A 23,120-nucleotide genomic window follows, 5' to 3' on the forward strand; every position below is an offset into this window, starting at 1 on the left:
AGATTCTTTGGCTGTGTTTTTCCTTAACAGAGTCTTTGATATGTCTGATTGAATTGTGTGTTTCATGTTTTCTCCCTTGACAGAAAAAAACATTGAGGCATGACACTCGTGACCCAGAGGCTGTTGTATGAAAAAGAAGACTCCTGTTTTTTCCTTATGTCTCTGCTGTTTTACTCTGAATCACTGTATGCAGGTTTGCACCCCTCTGTTACTGAGAGGTGACATTGCTTTCAACCTTTTACAGTAGGAACAAACTCACAACACTTGTGGGCATCAGGGATGAGAGTAGATGCTTCAGTGTTGTCTGAATAGTGGGGTTTTCATCCTGTGTTAATATCCATAGGTAACATTTTATTGTATTTTTTCACTTGGATGAGCAGAAGTAATAAAGACACTAAACCGTCAGTCTTTTCTTTTGTTCTTGTTTAATTATAGCTCACACAGCATTGGCCTTTACTGCCATTTCATTACCTCTTGTTCCTGCTATATTATCAAAGGTGCTTCCCGTACACTCATCTGACTCATCTGTTATGACATAATGAAAGCACAGCCAATGGATGATGACTTTTCAGTTTTACTTCCCTAACCATCAGTATCAGCTGGCTTATTCTTGTATTTTTGGCCTTTTAGCCTTAACCAGCATTGTTAATAATAGTAGCCTAATGATGACGTATATGTGTCATATGTGCACTATGGAACATTTCTGTGTAATGATGATAAGCAATTTTCATAATGCAGTTAGGTGGAAATGAAGTGTTAGAGTGATGGGATGGGGTTGACGGAATCATTTCAAAGCCTTCAGGGTTTTTTCTTTCAACACATTCATTTTTTATGCTGCGTCAAGTATTTCAACTACTAGACATGAAGGCATTGGCTGTCTGATAAAAACTTGGAGAGACTGCTCATGTGTGGTGTCATCAAGCGACAAGTGTTAGTGTCATGGTTTTAAACATTGTTGTTCAAGACACACTGATCTAGAATATGTCGACCTCTTTGTATTATTTATTACATTTTTTGTTGACTGATTTACGTTTCTAATTTACCAGTGGGTATTGGGGTAGGATTTTCATTTTCTCTTTATATTACCCAACATGTCTATGGTGAAGTGGTTCCCAACCTTTTTTGGCTCGTGACCCTTTAGCTTGACATCACTAATTTCTGGCGACCCCACGATCATGTGACTGCACGTCAATCAAGATGCGCCAGCTCAGATATTTTTATATGCTAATGCTGCATTTTATCTGAATTCTATTTATATTCGATAAAGTTAAAGTCTAGAATACAGTTGTTACTAGACATTTCAGGGGACCCCATTTGAATTCCAGGCGACCCCACGTGGGGTCCCGACCCCAAGGTTGAAAAACAACACTATGTTGAACAAATAGGGGAGACCGGGGTTGGTTGGCTACAGGGGTTGGTTGGCACACCCCTGTTTTCTGGCCTCCTGTTGGTCACAGACTCACAAATGTGACATCAAAATGACCATCTTTTTGAACTGCACTTATCTAGTTTGTTAAAACATCTGAAAATTACTCACTTTTTTGCTGAGGGCAAAATATCTGTTTTTTAGTACCAAAAGTAAAAAATTGCCCCCCGCACTTAAAGTGTTATAAAATTGCTTTGGATAAAGATATTGGAAATGTGTTACTTCCAGTTTGTAGAGATAGGAGTCGGCTTCAATTTGATATGAAACTTGAAAGTCTTTGATGAGTGATGTTAACTGGGCAACATCATATATTCACAAAAGTGGGTTTATTTTGGTCGGGGTTGGTTGGCACACTCATGTCGGGGTTGGTTGGCACACACAAACCAACCCCAAAATGCAGTATACATATATTAAATGTGATTAAACATAATTTCATACAATTCAGTGCACTGAGTGCAAGAAATGGGCACATGATTTATGCAGTGAAATGGGCCACAAAGCCTGTATATGCCAATACTGTAATTCCAGTGATTCTATATAGGCCTTAATGTAAATAATCTGCTTCCACCCCACACAGCAAATCTAAAACACAGTGAGATGGAAAGACATAAAAATACAAAGAGGTGATATGCTATATTTAAGAATAAATTATATGTTCATTGAATATTTTCTCTTTAAAAAAAAAAAAAAAGAAGCTCAAATCATTTACTGTTTGATGTTCTGTGTACGTGTTATCTTGTTTGTGGCCTTAAATGCCCTGTTTTAGTGTTATACATGCAAATATATGCATGCACTATGCTATCTCCTTAAATTTGAATATATTGGAATTAAATTTCCAATTTATTATTATATTGGTTGCTTCATCCATTCATTTTTACAATGTGCCAACCAACCCCATGAAGTGTGCCAACCAACCCCGTGTCGGGGCTGGTTGGCACAAGTGCGCAGTATGATTTTATTCATAAATAAATTGATTTTAGAATATAACTGTGGACATGGAAATGTGTTTAGTTAAAGCTGACACCTTAACCTTTCATTTGATGCTGGTTTGAGTATTCTCACATAAATGATGCCAGAGTGCTATGGCAAAGAGTGAAAAGTGTGCCAACCAACCCCGGTCTCCCCTATGTCAGCTTTTTCTCTTTAAGAAAATAAAGCTGAGTTGAGGCATATTTCTGCTGGCATGTGGATTTTTCGTAGGCTATTAGGCTGCATTTGGTTATCCTACAACACATGATTTTAGAGCTACTTATTTTGGCTGTAGTTTCACAAACTACATTTCTCCAGGGGTAAAAATGTAGTTTGTACAAACTAACTACTGCCAGTCTGAACTACATGATGTAGTTTTGACTGATCCGCAGCCTGTCCTGTCTGCTAAGGCCCTCTAGTGGCTGTAGGTGGAAACACACAGGAAGCTCAGACTCAGAGTCAGTGGAGGCAGCAGCAGCTGAGGCGCAGTGAGACCCAGTGTTGACAACAGGACGGACTGACTGAGTGGCGTTCAAACAAACAGGAGGGAAATGCGGATTTTTTCCTATACTGACTAGTTTGTGTGATTTGTGAGATGTATCCGGACATAATGGAAGTTTTTTTTGTCTCACTGTGCTGAATTAACAAGCAGAGATTCAAAAGGAGCGGAGCGATGATGAAGTCAGGTAAGTGATAGTCAAGTGTAGTGGGCTACAATTCAACAGCTGTAGCTGGAGGGGCTTTAAACTGTCGGTTAACAACAAATCAGACCAATGTGTTCCAACGGGTTCATGATGAACAACAGATCCAGACTGACTGAAAGCAGATAGGCTACAGCTGAAATGTTGACCTTATTGTGTCATACAATGTGATTTAATGTTACTTTCTATCTCATTGTTGGGGTTGCAGAATTTGAACCCTTGGCTTAATTAGAAACATGTGGTGCCCAGTTATAAAAACAACATCAGTGCCTGTTTCAGGTGATCAGAGTAGTTACACTTTCAGGGCACTGGCCCAGACACACACATTTAAGTTGTCTTGACTCTGTTCCATCCAGCCCCTAGCTGCCCCCCCTCCTCCTCCATTCCTCTCCCACTCTTCACCTCCTCCTCTTTCTGTTGACATGGACCATTAGCAGGATTACTGTGCTGCTGTGTGCAGGGGCAAACAAAAGCCATGTGATATTGGAGCCCCCCGCTGGGGAGTTGGTTGGGTGCTTAACAACAGCTATCACTAGGTTAGGATCAGTGCTGCCAAGCAGATTTAAAGAGTTAAAGAGTAAAACCCCATCAGAGCAACATCTGTCTAAAAGTACATTAAATGTGCCATCTGGATAGTCATATACAGTATATCTTTATTTAGCCTATTTAGGACTTTATTTTAGACTCTGGGTCCATAGCACAGGGTTGCCAACTTTTGGTCCTGGGCTGGAGTGAGATTCTGTTGGCGGGGGGGGGGGGCTGTCTATAATAATAATAATAGTTATGTTTATTGTAGTTTTTCTCTCTGTCTCTCTCTCTCTTACACACACACACACACACACACACACATTATACCTGCAAACTGAGTAGGCTAGAGGTGTAATAGGTGACAAAATATATCCCTCTAGGGGGGTCTGGGGGCACCCCCCCCCAGGAAAAAAATGGTGATTTTAACATGTATTTGAAGCATTCTGGTGTACTCTGAGAAGAAAATAAAGGGAAAACACAACATTTGCTTCAGATAAGAGGGGAAAAAGCAGATCTGTGGTTCCTATCATTGTATGGCTGGAGTGTATGAAACTGGTCTAGTGGGGAGCTCTGGCTTTTGGCCTGGACCAGCCTATTGAGCCTATTAATGTATGAAAGGACAGAACAGACATGTCCTGTGATTTTCAGTCTTCTATTACAGCCTGATGATACAAGTCAGGTCCTGAAATGTGTGTTTCTCTTCTGTAATAAACATTCTACATACCCATTCGGAGTTTGCAGGTATGGCCCACGTGCATGCATGCGCAGTTGCGCACACACGTACACACACACACACACACACACACACACACACACACACACACACACACACACACACACACACACACACACACACACACACACACACGTTGCTGCGCTGTCTCTCTCTCCTCTGCTCTCTGGACTGAGCTGCCTGGCTGTACTTTTGTGCTACCCAGTCTGCATCTTGATTTTATAGTTTTCAACGGACTGGCCCAACCAGCCCGACCGCAGGCGTCAGTTCGAGCCGCGTTCAGTCTGAAAACATAACTCAGTCAGGTCAGGTTGTGTCTCGGGCTTCGCTCTCTCCCTCTTTTTTTTGGCCATCGGATTCGGACCAAGTCGGGTCTAGGCTTCAGCACCGTGCCGCTGTTGGTGGGGGAGGGGGGGGGGGTCGCGGATCGATAACTCCCCGTCCTATGTGCTGTGATCACAGGCTTGAGCAGCTGTCCAATCGACACGCGGATAAGCATCACGCACACCAATCAGAGAGCCTATTGATGAGTGCCAAAGCTTGCTTTAATTTTTTTTTTTTGCCGAATCGCTTGATTTTGGCGTGAGAATTGTTTGAGTGGCGTGAGAGCGTGAGACAGGACCTAAAAGCGTGTGACACACGCCAGATGCGTGAGAGTTGGCAACCCTGCCATAGCAAGACGTAACACAACAACAGACACACAACACAGACAATAAAAGAGAATAGAGCTAAAACATAGAGATAGGGATTTCCTATCAAAAATAGAATTATTATAAAGTTAAAAAGAGACAACTGTGTCTCCAGAACAGAGATTGATACCTGATGGAACTGCAGTTGATGACGTAGATCAAACTGTTGTTAACTATATGGTTTTCTGAGGCATCAAGCCAACACATAAATCTATACATCAGGTTTCTGAGTACAGCGTTAAAGGTGTTGACATGTGCATTTACAAACATTTCACTCGCACTCAGCCATCGAGGTCTTTTAAGTAAGATTCTTAATGCATCGTTATACGCAACCTGTTATTTTTTCATGCTTGCTTTCTTGTAGTTAACCCCAGGGCCGTTGTACAGTATAGGGGAGAAAGGTGATGATAATTCTAGGGGCCCAGCGCCCAGTAGTCTAATCTTGACTGAATTATTCTGCTTAGACCCTGACTAATACTCATAGTAATGCTGCATTAGCATCAAAACAAAGTAGGCTAAATAAAAAATGATAATACATACGTATTCAAAGAAAAAAAGTGGAAAAGTCAGGGGCCCACTTTAGTATTCTTTCAGGGGGCCCAGAATTCCTAGCAACGGCCCTGGTTAACCCGCCACAGGTATGCGGTGTACAGAGATATTTTAACGTCATCTGTACACGAATGAAACCTGCGAACAAGAGTATTAGCCTGCACATACATTTTGCAGCACTGCCTTCTATTATCATCATCATCTGTCATGTCCTCTGTAAGGAAATGGCCGAGGTATTTGACCTTTTTACAGGGAGCAATATTATGATTTGACAGATTAAAATCAGGAAAAGCCATTTTTTGGTCCTCTGTACTATACTTTTTTCATTGTGTAGGATTAGAGTTTCAATCATTTTAACATGTAGCAGACAGTCTGACTGAGTGTTTATGTTTTTCTCTCCTCAGACAGGCACAAGCCACCTCTGGCCCCAAAACCACAGCTGGTGCCGCCCCAAAGGCCGAGGCCGAGTCCCTCATCCCCCAGGAGAGAAGGCCTCCCTATTCCATCTCCTGCCACACCACCAGTAAGGGTTAAACCAGTATTGGCCCCCAAACCCAGTTTCTCCAAACTGGAATCCAAGCGTCTTGCTTCAGAGAACCAGCACCAGACATCTGTAACAACAGGAAACCCCGGTACCATTGGCCTACTGAACCGGCAAAACAATGGAGTACAGCAAGAAAACAAAAAGCCAGATTGGGATTATATTATTCCTATTTGCCTGTGTAGCGAGGAAAACTGTCAGTGCATCAAAAACACGCCAACAGGCAGAGACAAAACTGAGAAAGACTTGAAAAAATTGCACAGAGGTAAAACTGAAGACAACAGAAAACTTCCCCCGACATATCAATGTGTCATGGACAGTAGGGAGAGAACATCCACTGTCAAAAGCCAGGGGATGAGCACTCACCCTCCACAGCTGGCCTCTAACAACCATAAACCTCTACAAGAGATGCTTAGTTTGGACAAAAATCTAAACACAGACATCGGTGCCTCCAATGAGATAAATGGTGATGAAATACCTCAGAGTGCACCTGGACGAGCACCAGAGGAAGATACTCTTGGCTCGGAGCAAATGTGCAGTGTGGCCCAGCACAAACCGGTCTCAGCAGCCCCAAGGAAACCCGTCCCTGTACCACGGAAACCAAAGACAGCTGTTTTAGTTCATCAGGAAAAGGTGGAGGAGGAGGAGAAGGAAGAGATTCTAAACCAAAAAGGCAGCAGAATGGACACCGAAGAGGTGACGGTGTCATTAGGGAGGAAGGTCAGCTCCTCCCTAAATGTCAGTGTATCTGTGAGTGAAAACGGGAAGTCAGATGTTGTTGAGTCTGGGAGGAAAGCCCTTGTTCCACCGGCCCCTCCACCCAAGAAAGAGCCATCCCTGTCTGCTCCTGAAACCCTGCCAGAGAACGTGAAGGAGGAAGATCTGGGTTGTGACAGCTGTGTCTATGGTACAGGCGTATCTGTTGACAAAGAGGATGAGGAGGTGGCAGGGAAGGAAGTTTATAGCAACCTCACCCACCACAGCCCTCCTCCTCCTTCTTCTTTGCTCAGCCAGCCTGCTGCCATCCCCATTGCACGCTGCAGCCCGTTGCCATGTACACGGAGACAGGAATCCTATGAGGAAAAAGAAGCCGATGAGAAAAGGCCGGTTCTTCCCAGACAAGATGGTGTTTCGCAGGAGGGAGTGACGAGGGAGCTGCCTTTACTTCCACATGAGAGAATGAATAGAAACCTTGTAACAGGTGGAATCAAGCCTGCGCGGGGAAACTTGGGGAAGAAGAAAGCCAAGTCTTTCTCCACAGCTGATATCATTCGTTGCGAAGGCCTGAGGAGAAACTCTTTCCGGAAACTGCTGGACTTGAAGCTGTCAGTGAGGATGTTGCCCAAGCTGGTTGTAAGAGGAGGCCAGAGCCCAGACTGCATTGTGGATGATAATGAGCAAAGTGGATGTCCGAACATCCCCGAGCAACTTGGGTCTAACTGTAAAACCTCCTGCCCTGTGATTGGAGTAGAGCAAAGTGTGGACGGAGATGATTTAAACTTTGGATCGGATGAATCCGTTCACCATTATGAGAACATCCGTATCTACGAGGAGATATCGGACTACATTAACGTGTCACCTACTTCGGCCTCCTCAGTGCAGCCTTCGACGTGGGAGAATGACTTGTATAATGATGAGGGCATTTACGAGGAGCAGGAGCCATATATGTGCTTAGAGAAAAACCCTGGACACCAGCAGTGTCCGACACCAACAGACTGTGAAAGGTAGATTTTTGTGGCTTGCTGTTTGCATAAAATCCTGAATTTACCTGAGTATAGATAGATAGATAGATAGATAGATAGATAGATAGATAGATAGATAGATAGATAGATAGATAGATAGATAGATAGATAGATAGATATCATTTTATTCATCCAAAGAAAATTCTTCTGCCAGGATGCTCCAAAGGGAAATGTGCAGGGGAGATAATAGGATACAGGGCCGTTGCTAGGAATTCTGGGCCCCCTGAAAGTATACTAAAGTGGGCCCCTGCCCCCTGACTTTTCCACTTTTTTTCTTAGACTACTTTTTGTATTATCATTTTTTATTTAGCCTACTTTGTTTTGATGCTAATGCAGCATTACTATGAGTATTAGTCAGCGTCTTATGCAGAATAATTCAGTCATACAAAGATTAGACTACTGGGGTTTTTTGTGGGCCCTACTGGGCGCTGGGCCCCTAGAATTATCATCACCTACGGCCCTGATAGGATACCAAGAGGGAGTATATGATAAAATGTATCCTACAATGTCTAAAACAATAGAATATACGCTACAAGTGCAAAAAGGAGCAATCTATGTTAAATACTGTGCTACATAATTTGGGTGCCAATACATCATTTAAAATGATATAATACTAATGCAAAATGCACATCATCTTTTCTAAAATGAGAACAGGAAACACCTGAGACTTCATGAGAACAATTACTTGTAAAGCAAATGACAGCGTGTGACTTTCATTTGTAAAAAAAAAAAATCAAAGATCATTAAGACTCATATCGCACTGTGTATAATGCAGATTGACAGGGGCATGTGTGTATTGCTCTTGACATTTCTTAGCATTCTATAAGCACCAGGTTTTGACAGTAAACCACAGGTGCATTGCGCTGCATTTACGCAGCAGCTGTTCCTCGTTCCTTCCTTGTTGCCGTGCATGATCTTTGAAGCCTGTCTTGAACAAATTCCAAACTTGTTCATATGAAAGAAATAGTTACAAATGGACAAGCAGCTCTGTGAATGAAGCAGTGGAACAGAGACATTGTTTCTGCAGCACAACCACTGGAGCAGAATTTCAGAATGTGATTTTAAAAGCACAAATCCTAGGATAAAAAGTAGAATGATCTGTTGATAGCTACAGCAGCCCTGGAGAAGGTGAGAGAATAAGATTTTGGGTGAGTGAGTTTGGCCACAACAACCACTTTGATGCTAAATTAGCTTAATTAAACTTGTAGCCTATGTTTATAGTTTTTGGAGTAGAATGTGTTATGAAAGAGCAGAAGACAGTTGGAAAAATGAGGATTACACTTTGTGTAACTGTACACTCAGCCTCTCACAGTTTAGTGTGTTGAACAGTGTGGCGATCACATGTTGGAAACACGTTGAGCGGCTCACAAATACAGACCAGTGGCACTCAAATACATCAGCTATTATAAGTACGTCACAGTATGTAACATAACTGACTCTGGCTTATTGGGTTTGCTGCTGAGCTGAGCTGGGGTCAGCGTGTTTTTCTGCAGTTTAGTTGAGGGAGGTGCCTTCATATGAAGCGCTCCCTCAGGGAATTGAAGTATTTTGGATGTGTAGTATCTTTCTGGTGTGGTTCTCTCTCTTTTCACATTGTGTTATTTGCCAGCTGCATGATTCAATGAGGAAAGTGTGTAATGATAGCAGCAAGTGGTTTGTGTTGGGTTTACACTGCAAAAACTGCAAAATCTTTCCAAGAATATTTGTCTATATTTCTTGTCAAAATGTCTAATTTCTAGTCAAAACTAAACTCTTTTCACTTAAAATAAGAATCATCACCTAAAAATTAACTTGTTTTTAGATAATTTTCATTTGTTTCAAACAAATTTTCACTCGAAATAAGTAGAAAAATCTGCCAGTGAAAGCAAGTTTTTTTGTGCTTGTAATAAGAAAGAAAAACTTGATCCAACAACAGATTTTTCTACTTATTTCAAGTGAAAATATGCTTGAAAGAAGTAAAAAGTTACTTTTTAATGTGATGAGTCTTATTTGAAATATAATGAGATTGGTTTTGACTAGAAATGACATTTTGACTAGAAATAAGATAAGATTTTGAGTTTTTGCAGTGTAGAGCTAGTTTCTTTTGGGCCTGGCAGCATTTAGCCAAACTGCTGCTCTGTGACCTGAACTGCACAGCTGGACCAGAGCTAGGAATATCTGATAGTGTTCATGATTATCATTTTGTTTTTCCAGCTGTGTCTAGTGGTATGGGTATGTTGGAGAGGTAGTGGTAGACACTCCCACTCATGGTATGCTGACATAGATGTTTCTATTTCAGCCTAATCTCTTCCATGAATGACATCCTCACTTTCTTGCAGCCGTCTAATTACAGTTTTTCTCGATTGCTAAAGACACATTTCTCAAAAGCTGCTCTCCTTTTCTCTAAACTGTGAGCACAAACCCCAATTTTCAAGCTACATTCACAAAACCTCAGACTCTTCTTATTGCAAAACCAAACTTTCACCTCTAAACAGTTTAATCTGTGCCGAAGTAATGAAAACTGAAGTATGTTGTCAAATCTGCCCTGAGTGAATCAAAATTAAAACCACTACTGAGCAGTCACTAAACACTACATAGAAAACACAATGCTCAGGACATGAAGCTGTAGAAATAAATGTTTATTGTTCACTGTAGGCTAAATGCATGTTGCAAAACAAAAAACTGTGCATTTAGCACTTCTCTCCTTTCTTCACCCTCCTCACTCCCTCCCTCCCCACATTCATTTCATCCCCTTTTCCTTCCTTCTTCTTTTTTCTTCCCAGTTCATCTCTCCCTCACTCCCTCCCTCCCTCATCCTCTCTTCCTTCATCCTGTCGTCTCTCATCTTCTCCTCTTGCAAAACAAAAAACTTGTACATTTAGCACTTGTGCATACTTTAGTAAAAAAAAAAAACAGAAATCTTGTGCATTAAGCACTTGTATGCAGTAAGCCTACATAAAAATAAAGTACAAAAATATAGAAATGAGAAGTGCATTACTCAGCCACAGCATCATTTCTCCGTACTGGGTCAGGCCACAAGACTTCATCCTGAACTGGTTTATATTTGTTCCCTCACATCATTAGCCACAAGTGTGATCAATTTTGAGTTGTTGTGTTCAGCCGGTGAAACATGTGCTTGAATTGTGGTGTCTTTTGCCACCTGTGCTCAGCATTATGCAACACAGGTGCATCACAATGAAAATGTGTTGGCAAGTTGTGTCTAAACAGGTGAAAAGTGCTGATGGTTTTGCCAAAAGAGCGACTGATTCAATCAGTGGGTTCAGGCAACTGAGCATTTGGTTCAGACAATACTGTAGGGTTTAGTGTTTTAGCAATTGAGAAAAACGGTATTTGCCGTTTGAATGACTAAAGCTGTGTTCAGTTGTACAGCTGTCTTTGTTCTTAATACGTGTCTGCACTGCAGCTGCCTCTGTGTGTCCACAGGATGTGCATATGCTTCTGTATTTGTCTCCATTCTTACCTGACCATAACACCTTGTCCTTTCAGCAGCTCTGCCAACGAGGTCTCCCTGGGTGACGGTTTCTCAAGTGATGACATCATAGCCAACATCTCATCCTCAGACGAGGAGAACGACAGCAGCTCCGTCTCCAGTAAAGGAGAGGCTGAGCAGCCGGAGGAGGAGAGCACGGTGAGGAGAGCACACCAGGCTAATGATTTATGACTTCTTTCCGCTGTGCGCCGAGAAACATTTCTGCCAGGATTTGTTCTGAGAGATAAAGGTTTTGTCTTGAACCAGAAGGGGAAACGCTTCTTCTTTCTGACACTTTGTTCCCTCGTGTTCACTGACGTTATGTATGACAAATATCTTCCTGAAAGTACTCTCAGTTTCCAGTTTATTACTGTAGGAACACGTAGCCAATACTAATGCCGTGGTGCTGTTGAGGTGCAAATCACAACAGCAAATCAGAAAACACAACACAAAAAGAGAAAACACAACAGCAAAAGAGAAAACACAACACAAAAAGAGAAAACACAACAGCAAGTAATTAGTAATTTGTTGTTGTGTTTAGTAATTTGTCATTGTGTTTTCTATTTTGTTGTGTTTTCTCTTTTTGTTTTGTGTTTTCTAATTTGCCGTTGTGTTTTCTCTTTTTGTGTTGTGTTTTCTCTTTTGCCGTTATGTTTTCTAATTTGCCGTTGTGTTTTCTCTTTTTGTGTTGTTGTTCTAATTTGCTGTTGTGATTTGCACCTCAGGGCCACCGTAGAATTGTCTTGTATGAAATGAATAAGTGCCTTGATTCTAAATGCACTGTAATAAAAGTCTGTGTTTTTGCACCAGGGTGGACAGAAGAAGAGCAAGATTCACCACATCGCTACAGAGATCATGTCCTCTGAGAGTGTGTAAGTCATTTTTTCTAAATTAAAACACTGGTTCACTCAAAGTACAAAAGGAAAAAGAAACATTTTCTCACTTATTAGTGGAGGTGTCCAGGCAAGCAGATGGGTTTAATGTCTAAGTGACCCTATTTCTCTAATGATCCACATACTATGTATCAACTGCTTCATTGAGACTATTTCTCTTATAACTGAAAACTGACTTGAGATCTGTATATTGTGGAACACAAACCACTATTGGACAGACATCTGTCCATTGAATTTTTTCGCTATAATTGTATGTTATTGAACTTGCTGCGTTGTGCTTTGTTTTCTCTTCCAGGTTTGTTGACGTCCTGAAGCTGCTTCATGTTGTAAGAACCACACACACATCACCCGTCCTTTATGTGATTTGCTTCACTCAAAATCTGGTTTCATGTTGCTGTGATGAGGACAGGCTTGTGTTCTCTATATGTTTTTATCTAGTATCAGTCTTCTGTGAGAGTTCACAGTGTCCATATGTGTTTTCATTACACTTAACCCCCCCCAACACTATTCTGCCCTACAAAGGCAAAGTGCAGTATCTGTAAAAATGCCGGACTGAGAAAAACAGCTTTTTGTGTTTTTCATTGTCAGGTTTAAGCATCAAATTATGAATAACTACCAAGTCTATAATTGATTAGATAAAGGTGGACTGAATTAAATGTATTTTGTTTCTGGCCAATTTTGAGCGTTTTATGGCAGATACTGCACTTTTGCCTTGGTTTTATGGCAGATACTGCACTTTGGCTTGGTTTTACTCCAATGGAATTATAGAGTAAATTATAGGATGTAGGGAGTACAGTACTCTTTGCAGATACTGCACTTTGCCTCGGTTTCACAGTGCTTTTTTTTAGATGGACAGCAAAATAAAAAGCCCAATAATTCTGGAAATGTCAGCAGTACCAATATCTAATTCTACCAGATTGAAGAAAATATGCCACACTTTTGATTGGTCAAAAACAAAAATTTGAAAAAATGCAGATACTGCGCTTTGCCTTTGTAGGGCAGTATTAATTTCATTATGCAATCAAACTAACACTGAACGTAAACTGAGTCATGATGTTTTCTTTCTGTGCTCTGTTTCCTTTAAGATGTTGACACTTGACTAAACTCAATGTGGGGCAACAGGTACAACAACAACCTAAACAATTGGTCACTTCTAATCTCACAAATGAAACAGTCTGCATCTGTAGACACTTTTAATAACTATACAGCATAATGTAGGCTACAGCACATGAACTGATGAAGGAACTTGCTTGCTTTTTCAGACTAAAAGTAACCAAACTAAGATAGAATAATATAACTTAGACAGGTCATCAAATATAGAGCACAACCCAAGAAAGGATAATTAAAAATGAATATACAGCCATGGCCACTGTCTATGAGGTTAGAGAAATGCTAACATCATCACGCTCACCTGCTGTGATATTTTGCATCAGGTGGACACCAAAGTTATTATGATTGTATGTTCAAATTTCATGGTATTGTGGTCCATGTAGTGTTTGTCCAGACACTTCACTCAAAACCATAAATGTCAGAGTGGTGCTAAAAAAGTCAGGATACGACCGGTATCAGAGGGATTCATTCAGAGGGAATCAGAAAAATGTCATTTCAGTCCACCCACTGATATTCAGAGTTGTATATGTCAGAGTGATGGACCAACAGGGCAGCATTGCTACACCACAAAAAATCATGACAGTAAACAAAAAATGACTTGAAGTTATTTAGGCAGAACTAGAGAAAGCTTACTGTAGAGATAAAATAAAAGCGTATTCTGTAAAGTCTAATAATAACACAAAGAAACATTCACTTTGCTTCTGAAGCTGATTAATCTCTTCTCTTCTGAATCATCATGTTTCACTAACAACCACATGAGCCACCTCCATCACTGTCAGCTGTTGTAGTAGGAAGTGACCTCACATGTTAACCTGTTCTGTGCCCTCAGGCTCATCTGTGCTCATTTTTTTGCTCATATTCTGTACATTTTTGGGATGCTTAATGCAAGTCAGGTCTGTGTAGGTCATGGGTCAGCAGCATTCCTCTCTCTTTGACCTCCTTGTTTTATATTGCTGGAGCTCATCTAATATAGGCTTCTTTTTGGAACCATGTTACAAAATTTAGAGAACAGATAATGTTTAGGTCGGTACTTCAGTTCAGTTCAATTCTATTTTTCTATTTTTTATTGGAGAATCTCAGACTGAACTGGATTTTTGGAGAAAATCTAAAGAGACTCAGGCAAATGTTGCTACTCTGGGTTGACTTTATCTGTCTGACTTTCTGACCTGCAGGACTTTCGGGAGGCGGTGTCTAAAGCATCTCAGCAGAGTGGGAAGCCTGTAATAGAGGAGCGTATACTCAACCAGATCCTCTACTACCTCCCACAACTCTACGAACTCAACCAAGACCTGCTGAGAGAGCTGAGGCAGAGACTGGCCAAATGGTACAACAGGATCACACAAGTGGTTTTACATTTATGTTTAGTGATCTAGAGCACTGCTTCCCAACCTTTTTTGGCTCCTGACCCCATTTTGACATCACAAATTTCTGGCAACCCTGCGATCACGTGCAGTCATGTGATCACGGCGGTCAATCAAGATGCACCAGCTCAGATATTTTTATATGCTGCATTTTATTTGAACTCGATTTATATTCAAGAAAGTGAAAGTATAGAAAACAATTGGAGTTTTGAATCATAATTTTAAAAAGAATAATAATTACTTAAAAAAAAAAATATCAGTAAAAATTTTTATCAATTACTAGACATTTCAGGCGACCCCATTTCAATTCCAGGCGACCCCACATGGGGTCCCGACCCCAAGGTTGAAAAACACTGATCTAGAGCAGTAGATACAGTAAAGGTCTGGAACAGTTTGTTAAGGTTTTTTAATGTCTAGCAGCAAATCTTAACTACCTTAAAATTGAACTAAAATCCTATCCTAAGCATTAAGTCACCTCCACAATAATGATATTCATCATCAAAAATAAAGGACTGGTTTAAAATATCTTTTTAGCTAAGCGTATAGATTGTGAGCAAACAACATACCAACAGTTTCAGTATTACAGTATTTCAGTTACTGTAATTACCAGTCTCAACTTGTAAAGTGAGTTCATGTCAACTTCCAAATCATCATCATTCTGAAAACACTTGGTATTTCCCTAAATTGGAGGTGTCCATCATATAACAGTTACATTTCTTGAGTTGTCAGATACTGTAGACTGTAAATCATTGACTGAAGAATCTTTTCTATCACTACCATCCATCCCATATGATGTGAACACAGCAGATGGAGGCTGTTCTAGCCTGTGGGTTAAATGTTAACAATTTCATATTGGTGTGATGTGTGGGTGTCGGCATTCTCTGATGTTAGCGGCCGATACAAACCATACTCAGGTACTCCAGATATGTGACACACGCTTAGCCTAATTACTGTGAGTTTATCTTGTGTTTCTGTGTGTGTGTGTGTGTGAGAGAGAGAGAGAGAAAGAGAGATGTTTTGTATTGTTTGTGTTACACAAAGACGAACTGTAGCCTACATATCCTCTGCAGGGTATTCTCCACTCACTCCCAAACATGTGACTAAACATAAATAATAATGTTCAAGTCTTTGCAATGCTTTTTCTCTCTTTTATTCTCTGTACAGGGATGAGAATTCGCAGCTAGCAGACATCTTCCTGAAGAAAGGACCCTATCTAAAGATGTACTCCACTTACATCCGCGAGTATGACAAGAATGTGGCTCTACTGGAAGAGCAGAGTAAAAAAAACCCAGCATTTGGAGCTGTGGTGCGGGAATTTGAGGTGACAACACTGGCTCGACCTGTTTTTTTTGTGCCGGGGAGGGTGAGGGCATGTGACTTGGATCAATGACACTTCATTGTTTATGTCTGTGCAGAGAACGGTGTATGCCTGTTTGTTCCTGAAATTGGTGTTTTTCATTTCCTGTGTTATTCTTTTTTATTCAAGACAAGTCCACGCTGTGCCAACTTTGCTCTGAGGCATTTCCTCCTGAAGCCTGTCCAGAGGATCCCTCAGTATCAGCTGTTGTTCACAGGTATATCACATGAAGCCTCGGTTTCACTGCACTACATACCGTGAATCCATTTTTTTTAGCACACCATTCTTGAGTCACTGTTAAGCTTTTAATCCCTTCATCCATGTAGATATGAGCTTCCTCAATGCTGTATGTTCAACCAGCCTGTGATGTCACATCATAGGCACCATGCTGCCCCCTGCTGTATGCAGGAACACAAACTAGTCTATAGGTCTGTCTTGCCCCTGCAATCCTCAGATAATAAAAGTGCGGTGCAGTCCAAATCAGATTTAGTGACATAACACAAGCTTTAACATAAGTGGGCTTAGGTTGTCATGAGTCTAATACATCAGGATTGATCACTCGGTGCCAGAGGTGAAGAATGTTCCTCATGTCGCTCTTGTATAATTTCATTATGTAAGCACCTGCAAACATTTGTATCCAGGGTTTTAACTTCAGATTACATTCCAGGAATTTACAACACAACACTGAGCACTTGTGACCCAGAGTACTTTACTTTCTCACTCATTCGGTCGCATCGTTGACCTGACTTTGTGATATTTGTCATTTCAGACTATTTGAAAAACCTATCTGAGGATTCAGATGATTACGAGGACACAGAAGGTAAACCGAGGACCTTTTACATCTCCATACATTTAGTCCATGTGGTGGTGTGAGTCATATATATGTTACTTCTTTCCACTTAGCTGCCCTTGCTCTTGTAAAAGAGGTGGCCAATCATGCCAATGACATCATGAAACATGGGGTAAGAGACAATCATCACACACTCTTCACAAAATTCTCCACAAAGGTTTGACTTATTTCTACTTTTCTTTTTCAGGATAATTTCCAGAAACTGATCCAGGTGCAGTGCAGTCTGAGTGGCCACCGTGAGATAGTTCAGCCGGGACGAGTAAGCTCTTACTGTATAATTGATATTTGGATTTATGTTTTGTGTGTATGTGTGTGTGTGTGTGTGTGTGTGTGTGTGTGTGTGTGTGTGTCATGAATGTAAATCACAAGGACATGTATCTACGATGCCGTGAAAGAAAAGCCCCTCTTTTTGCATATTTGTCACACTTAAATGTTTAAGATCATCAAACAAATTTTAATATTAGACAAAGATAACCAAAGTTAATATAAAATGCTATATAAAAATAAATCATGATTTCATTTAGTAGGGGAAAAGAGCTATCCAAACCTAGCCTGACTCTCGCCAGACCCTTAAGTTCCGCAAAGCTACGCTGAGCTCCACACAAGGGTCTGGGACTGCTCCATAGGCGATTCATTTCAGAAGGCGGGGCCTTGTAAAAAAATCTTGTATGTGATTGGATAAACCACTTGTCCGTTATCTTGAATGACGTGCTACTTCAGCCACTCACTGCGAGCCGCCATTGTTGTTTGACTCAAACAGTCGCTTCAGCGCTACGTCACACCTCAGAAAGTCCCGCCCGGCGATCCTGATTGGTTCATTATTTTTTGCTCCGGGGAAGAAGTTTGCATTGGCCTCGAGTCCAGACCCTTGTGCGAAGCTGAGCGTAGCGCCTCTGGCGTAGCTTTGCTGAACTACAAGGGTCTGGCGAGAGCCAGGCTAATCCAAACCTACCTGCCGCTGTGTGAAAAAGTAACCCCCCCCCCTTGTTAAATCATGAACTAAGTGATAAACTAAATGTTTTGAAAAGAGTTCATGTTCACCCTCCACACCCAGACCTGATCACTGCCAGACCTGTTGAGTCTGACAAAGTGAAGGAGGCTAAAAGATCTCAAACAGCAACACATCACTTCAAGAACAGATGAAAAAACAAAATCATTGGCATCTGTCAGTCTGGAAAGTGTTACAAAGCCATTTCTAAAGCTCTGGGACTCCAGTGAACTACGGCCAGAGCCTTTATCCACTAATAGAGGAAGTTTGGAACGCTGGTGAACCTTCTCAGGAGGGGCCAGCCAACCAAAATACTCCAAAGACCCATCCGGGAGGTCACAAAGGAACCCAGCACAACTTCTAAAGACCTGCAGGCCTTTGTTCATGATTCAACAATAAGAAAGAGACCTGGCAAAGATGGCATCCATGGGACAGTTCCAAGGTGAAAACCACTGCTGACCAAAAATAACACAGAGGCTCATCTCACTTTTGCCAAAACGCACCCTGATGATCCCCGAGACTTTGGGGAAAATATTCTGTGGACTGATGCTGATGAGACAAAAGTTGAACTTTGGAAGGTGGTCCTGTTACATCTGGTGTAAAACTAACACATAATTTCATAAAAAGAGCATCATACCAACAGTTACATGTGGTGGTGTTAGTGTGATGGTCTGGGGCTGCTTGGCTGCTTCAGGACCTGGATGATTTGCAGGAATTGATGGAACCATGAATCCTGAGGGAGAATGTCCGGCTGTCAGTTCATGACCTCAAGGTCAAACACATTTATGGTTCTGCAGCAGGACAATGATAGTCCACATGGCTTAAAAAACAAAACAAAATGAAGGTTTTGAAGTGATCTAGATAAAGTCCAGACCTGAATCTGATTGAGATGCTGTGGCACTTGTCATGGAACAGCAGATGTCTAGATTTCCATCTTCTTTAGACTTCTTCCAAGTTGGCCAAGTAGTTAATTCAGAGTTTGCATTTTGGGCACCTTGAATATAATTGCTGACAAAGTAACATCATCTCAAATTTCCGAAGGTACAAAATTAACTAGACCCTCTGTAAAACGCTGTAAAATATAAAGATTCATATCATTATAATGAAATAACAGAGTAATGATTATTATGATGAAGAGGAAACCTCAACATTATTGGCTGTAAACCTTTTTCAACGGATGGTTTGTTGCCTTTAGCACCAACTTTATAATATGGTGCTTGATTTGAAGAATGACATCAGATGGTTCCATCCTGATCATTCAGAAAATGATTAAAGATGTGAAACAATAAATAAACATGACTTAATGTGTTCTTGTGCTGCAGATCTTCCTGAAAGAGGGTGTCCTGATGAAACTGGCCAGGAAGGTCATGCAACCCCGAAAGTTCTTCCTGGTAGGCTACACATCTGTCTCTTTCCTCTCTTGCACTCCCCCATCTTCTTTTTGGCCCCATTGTTTCTGCAGAGGATGATTATGATCAGATGCAGGTTCTCAGGTTCCATGCTCCATCTGGCTTCCTTTTTATTGACGGGTTTCTTGTATAGTCAATACTTCCTTGTATTTCTGTGTTATGCTGCTGTAATGGGTGATTACACTGCAAAAAATAAAATATCTTACCAAGAATATTTGTCTTATTTTTTAGTCAAAATGTCATTTCTAGTCAAAACAAATCTCATTATACTTAAAATAAGACTCATCACATTAAAAAGCAGCTTGTTTTTAGACACGTTTTCCTTCTTTCAAGCCTATTTTCACTTAAAACAATCTGATAGTGGACCAAGTTTTTCTTCCTTATTACAAGCACAAAAAACTTGCTTTCACTGGCAGATTTTTCTACTTATTTCAAGTGAAAATGTGTTGAAACAAGTGGAAATTATCTAAAAACAAGTTAATTTTAGGTGATGAGTGGAAAGGGGTTGTTTTGACTAGAAATGAGACATTTTGACAAGAAACAGGGCAAATATTCTTGGAAAGATTTTGAGTTTTTGCAGTGTAAAGGTGATCAAACCATTGATTATACAGAGCATGTTACCCATGAAGAAGATTATATTTGTCAAGACTTGACTAATGACATGTCTGTTATGTTTCCTTTAGCTCAATGACACATTGCTGTACACCACTCCTGTCCAGTCAGGCCAGTACAAGGTCAACAACATGTTGTGTCTAGCTGGGATGAGGGTGAGACTTTTCTCATTTTCTCACACTTCTCATATTTTCACATACACATTAACAGAAGATAAGCTACACACTGCCACACATCACTACTCATGGTGAAAATAATTACAGGTTAGCAAACCCAGCCAAGAAGCCTATCAGAATGAGCTGAACATTGAGAGTGTGGAGCGCTCCTTCATTCTCTCTGCAAGGTAATTGATCAGACACCAAAGATATTGCTTTCATTATTCATTATTACATAGCATTAGGTCACTGTGTAGTTACACTTTGTTTTCTCCTCCTGCAGTTCAGCCACAGAGCGAGATGAATGGCTCGAGGCCATTTCCAAAGCAATCAATGACTACACCAGAAAGAAGTACAGTTTTACATCAGGAAAAGCTCAAGAAGAGGTAAACACACCCTATACATCCCCTGTTTGAAAAGTATAAGGGGACCAAAACTAAAGGTTCTGTACTTCCACTCAGGGGGAGCTGAGTGATAGTGGTGATGGTGATCCTTTGGGCTCCAAAGCCCCAATATGGATACCTGACCTGCGGACCACCATGTGTATGATCTGCACCTCTGAGTTCTCCCTAACGTGGAGGAGACACCACTGCCGAGCTTGTGGAAAGGTGAGATGACAAAAAGTGGCATCTTTAGCGCTCAACACATTAACACATTACATCTTTTTTATTTCATCCATACAGGCCATGACAAAAGGTTAAAGGGACATTGTGTAACTTCTCCTGTTATCTATTCACAAAATCGATTATTTTGTTCAAAAGTCTGTTTTTCATTAACCAGTAATCCCCCCATCAACAAACTGAAGTGTTCCTTTCAGCTCTGAATGAGCCGTTCATATCATTCATATCTCCATGGAGACGGTAAGCTCGGTGCTGCTGCCATGTGGTGTCGCCATGTTTTTACCTTCAGTGGCAGCGTGACGGTAGGAAACCACGGAAACTCAGCGGAGACACCGGAGCTGTCGGCTCAGGTGGAGGTGGCGTCTGTGAAAAGTCACCGCGGTAACGCAGTGAGGAGGAATGGAGCGTTACACTGATGCTGCATTCACGTGCAGTCGGGCAGACGGCCGTCGGTAACAAACCAGATGTCATTTTAGTCACAGAAGTCGCCATGACAACATATTGTCACATGTATTGTTTTGCCTCGTGCTGACGGACCACTTGTTTACATAGAGGCTTGTTTATGCCGTTACGAGCAGCGGCTGTCGTCCGTCTGCCGTCTGCCCAATTTCACGTGAATGCAGCATGACAAATACGATTGAGTTGCTTGCGATATACAACTGCAACGCTAGACGGGAGTAATTCCTACACAATGTACCTTTAAGTTGTGTGTCCTGTTTCCATCATATTTACTGTACAGACATTTATTAATCTCATCTATTTATCTTCTCATCTAACTTTTTAAGAAAGCAAATGAGCTTGTTTCTAAAAAGGACTAGTTGTGCCTATAAGAACAGGAAACAAATCAAATTACAAACAAGAAAAACTTTGTATCTTGTGCTTTTTCATCCCACCAGGTGGTGTGCCAGTCCTGTTCCTCCAAGAAATACTGCCTTGAATACCTTAAGAACCAGTCAGCTCGAGTGTGTGACCAGTGTTTCCTCGTTCTTAACCAGCAAACAAGTATGAGTGACTTCCTTCTAACATTGTTTCCAGTGATAATATACAGTTTTCTTCACGTTATGCTGTCACCTTGAATTCAACACAGCTGTGCATTCTCTGTGTACTAAACCACGTTCTGTTGCACATTTGTTCTTCAGATGAAAAGTCCCTATTATCAGGTGTATCTCCTGGAAACAGATCTAACTTTGCCTTCTCCAGGAAGCAGAAGAAGATACCTGCTGCCCTCACAGAGGTAGCTGATACTTTGTCCTGATTTGGGTCCATTGTTTGTTTATTATGGCCAGAAAAGTCAGATAACTTTTACTCATTTCAGGTGACAGCGAACACGGACAACTCATCCATGAGTGGGTATCTACAGAGGTCCAAGGGCAATAAGAAGCAGGGGAAGAGGCTGTGGTTTGTCATCAAAGACAAAGTCTTGTACACATACGCTGCAAGTGAGGTAAGGTTATGTAATGTTATAATTGGACAAACATGGAACTGATTTCTTGTCCATCCAACATCTGTTCTTTGTTGTCTTCATGCAGGATGTTGCAGCCTTAGAGAGTCAGCCCCTGTTAGGATTTATGTTAAAAGAAAATTCTACTGAGAAGTTACAGTTCAAGCTGTACCACAAAAACACACTTTACTTCATCTTTAAAGCTGATGATGAACCAACAGTCCAGAGGTATAGTGTAAAAGAGATGCTACCCATTATTGCATATGACGGCATTTAATATTAATTGTATTTTCTTTTACCTATATAGATGGATCAACTCATTCAAAGAGGCCACTGTGCTTTAATACATTCAAGATACATGTCAAGGTATTGTCCTGACCTTGCCTGAAAATGTTTTACCTCAGTGCTCCGGTGGAGACACCATATGGAATAACACTCATACAAAGTAATGTATTGTTTTTATCAGGTTTGTGCCAGTTTGCATAGTTTTTAGAGCACACACAGTGAACAACCATTTTTGTATGTTAACCATTTATGTAGTATTGGCTACAGCTTAAAGGGATAGTTTAACATTTTAGCAAATTGGCCCACTGCCATAATCCCTATAGTCTTAGCAGTAGGTTTGTTACCTTTAATTGTCGGTGCAAGCTATTTTTAGAACGGCGGAGCAGAGCCGCAAGCTGCTCAGAGCTACGCTACGGAGGCTTATGGGATTTCTTGGTTTCCCTCATCAAACACATCAAATACACAATCCAACAACTCCAAAACGCTCTCGTGGACAAGTTGTGACCTGCACATTCACCGCGCTATGAGATAATAACGTAACATTATGAGACAGAGTTGTTTTCAAAGCAAATACAGAGACTGCTTGCCGAAAAACTGCCCCTGATGGGAACGTGCATCAGCGGTTTTGCATGGATTTACCTTGAAAACAACTCTGTATGTAACTTTACATTATTATCTCATAGCGTGGTGAA

At 41.0% G+C, this 23,120-nt stretch overlaps 1 protein-coding gene across 1 annotated transcript; it reads left to right on the forward strand.

Moving 5' to 3' along the window:
• The first annotated feature begins 2,952 nt into the window (after window positions 1-2,952).
• Window positions 2,953-22,698, forward strand: LOC146985462 (FYVE, RhoGEF and PH domain-containing protein 6-like). Its single transcript, XM_085778459.1, has 21 exons — window positions 2,953-3,081; window positions 6,000-7,860; window positions 11,365-11,506; window positions 12,140-12,219; window positions 12,536-12,566; window positions 14,523-14,674; window positions 15,876-16,032; window positions 16,198-16,285; window positions 16,838-16,888; window positions 16,972-17,030; window positions 17,106-17,177; window positions 19,229-19,297; window positions 19,999-20,082; window positions 20,191-20,270; window positions 20,366-20,468; window positions 20,544-20,690; window positions 21,599-21,704; window positions 21,842-21,936; window positions 22,018-22,146; window positions 22,232-22,371; window positions 22,451-22,698. Exons 1-21 carry the CDS (start codon window positions 3,069-3,071, stop codon window positions 22,485-22,487), a joined length of 3,696 nt encoding a protein of 1,231 aa, XP_085634585.1. The 5' UTR covers window positions 2,953-3,068; the 3' UTR covers window positions 22,488-22,698.
• The last annotated feature ends 422 nt before the right edge of the window (window positions 22,699-23,120 follow it).

The sequence above is a fragment of the Trachurus japonicus genome, chromosome 6 (assembly GCF_045865225.1).
Source record: "Trachurus japonicus isolate A0001 chromosome 6, Traja_1.0".
Classification (NCBI taxonomy): Eukaryota; Metazoa; Chordata; class Actinopteri; order Carangiformes; family Carangidae; genus Trachurus; species Trachurus japonicus.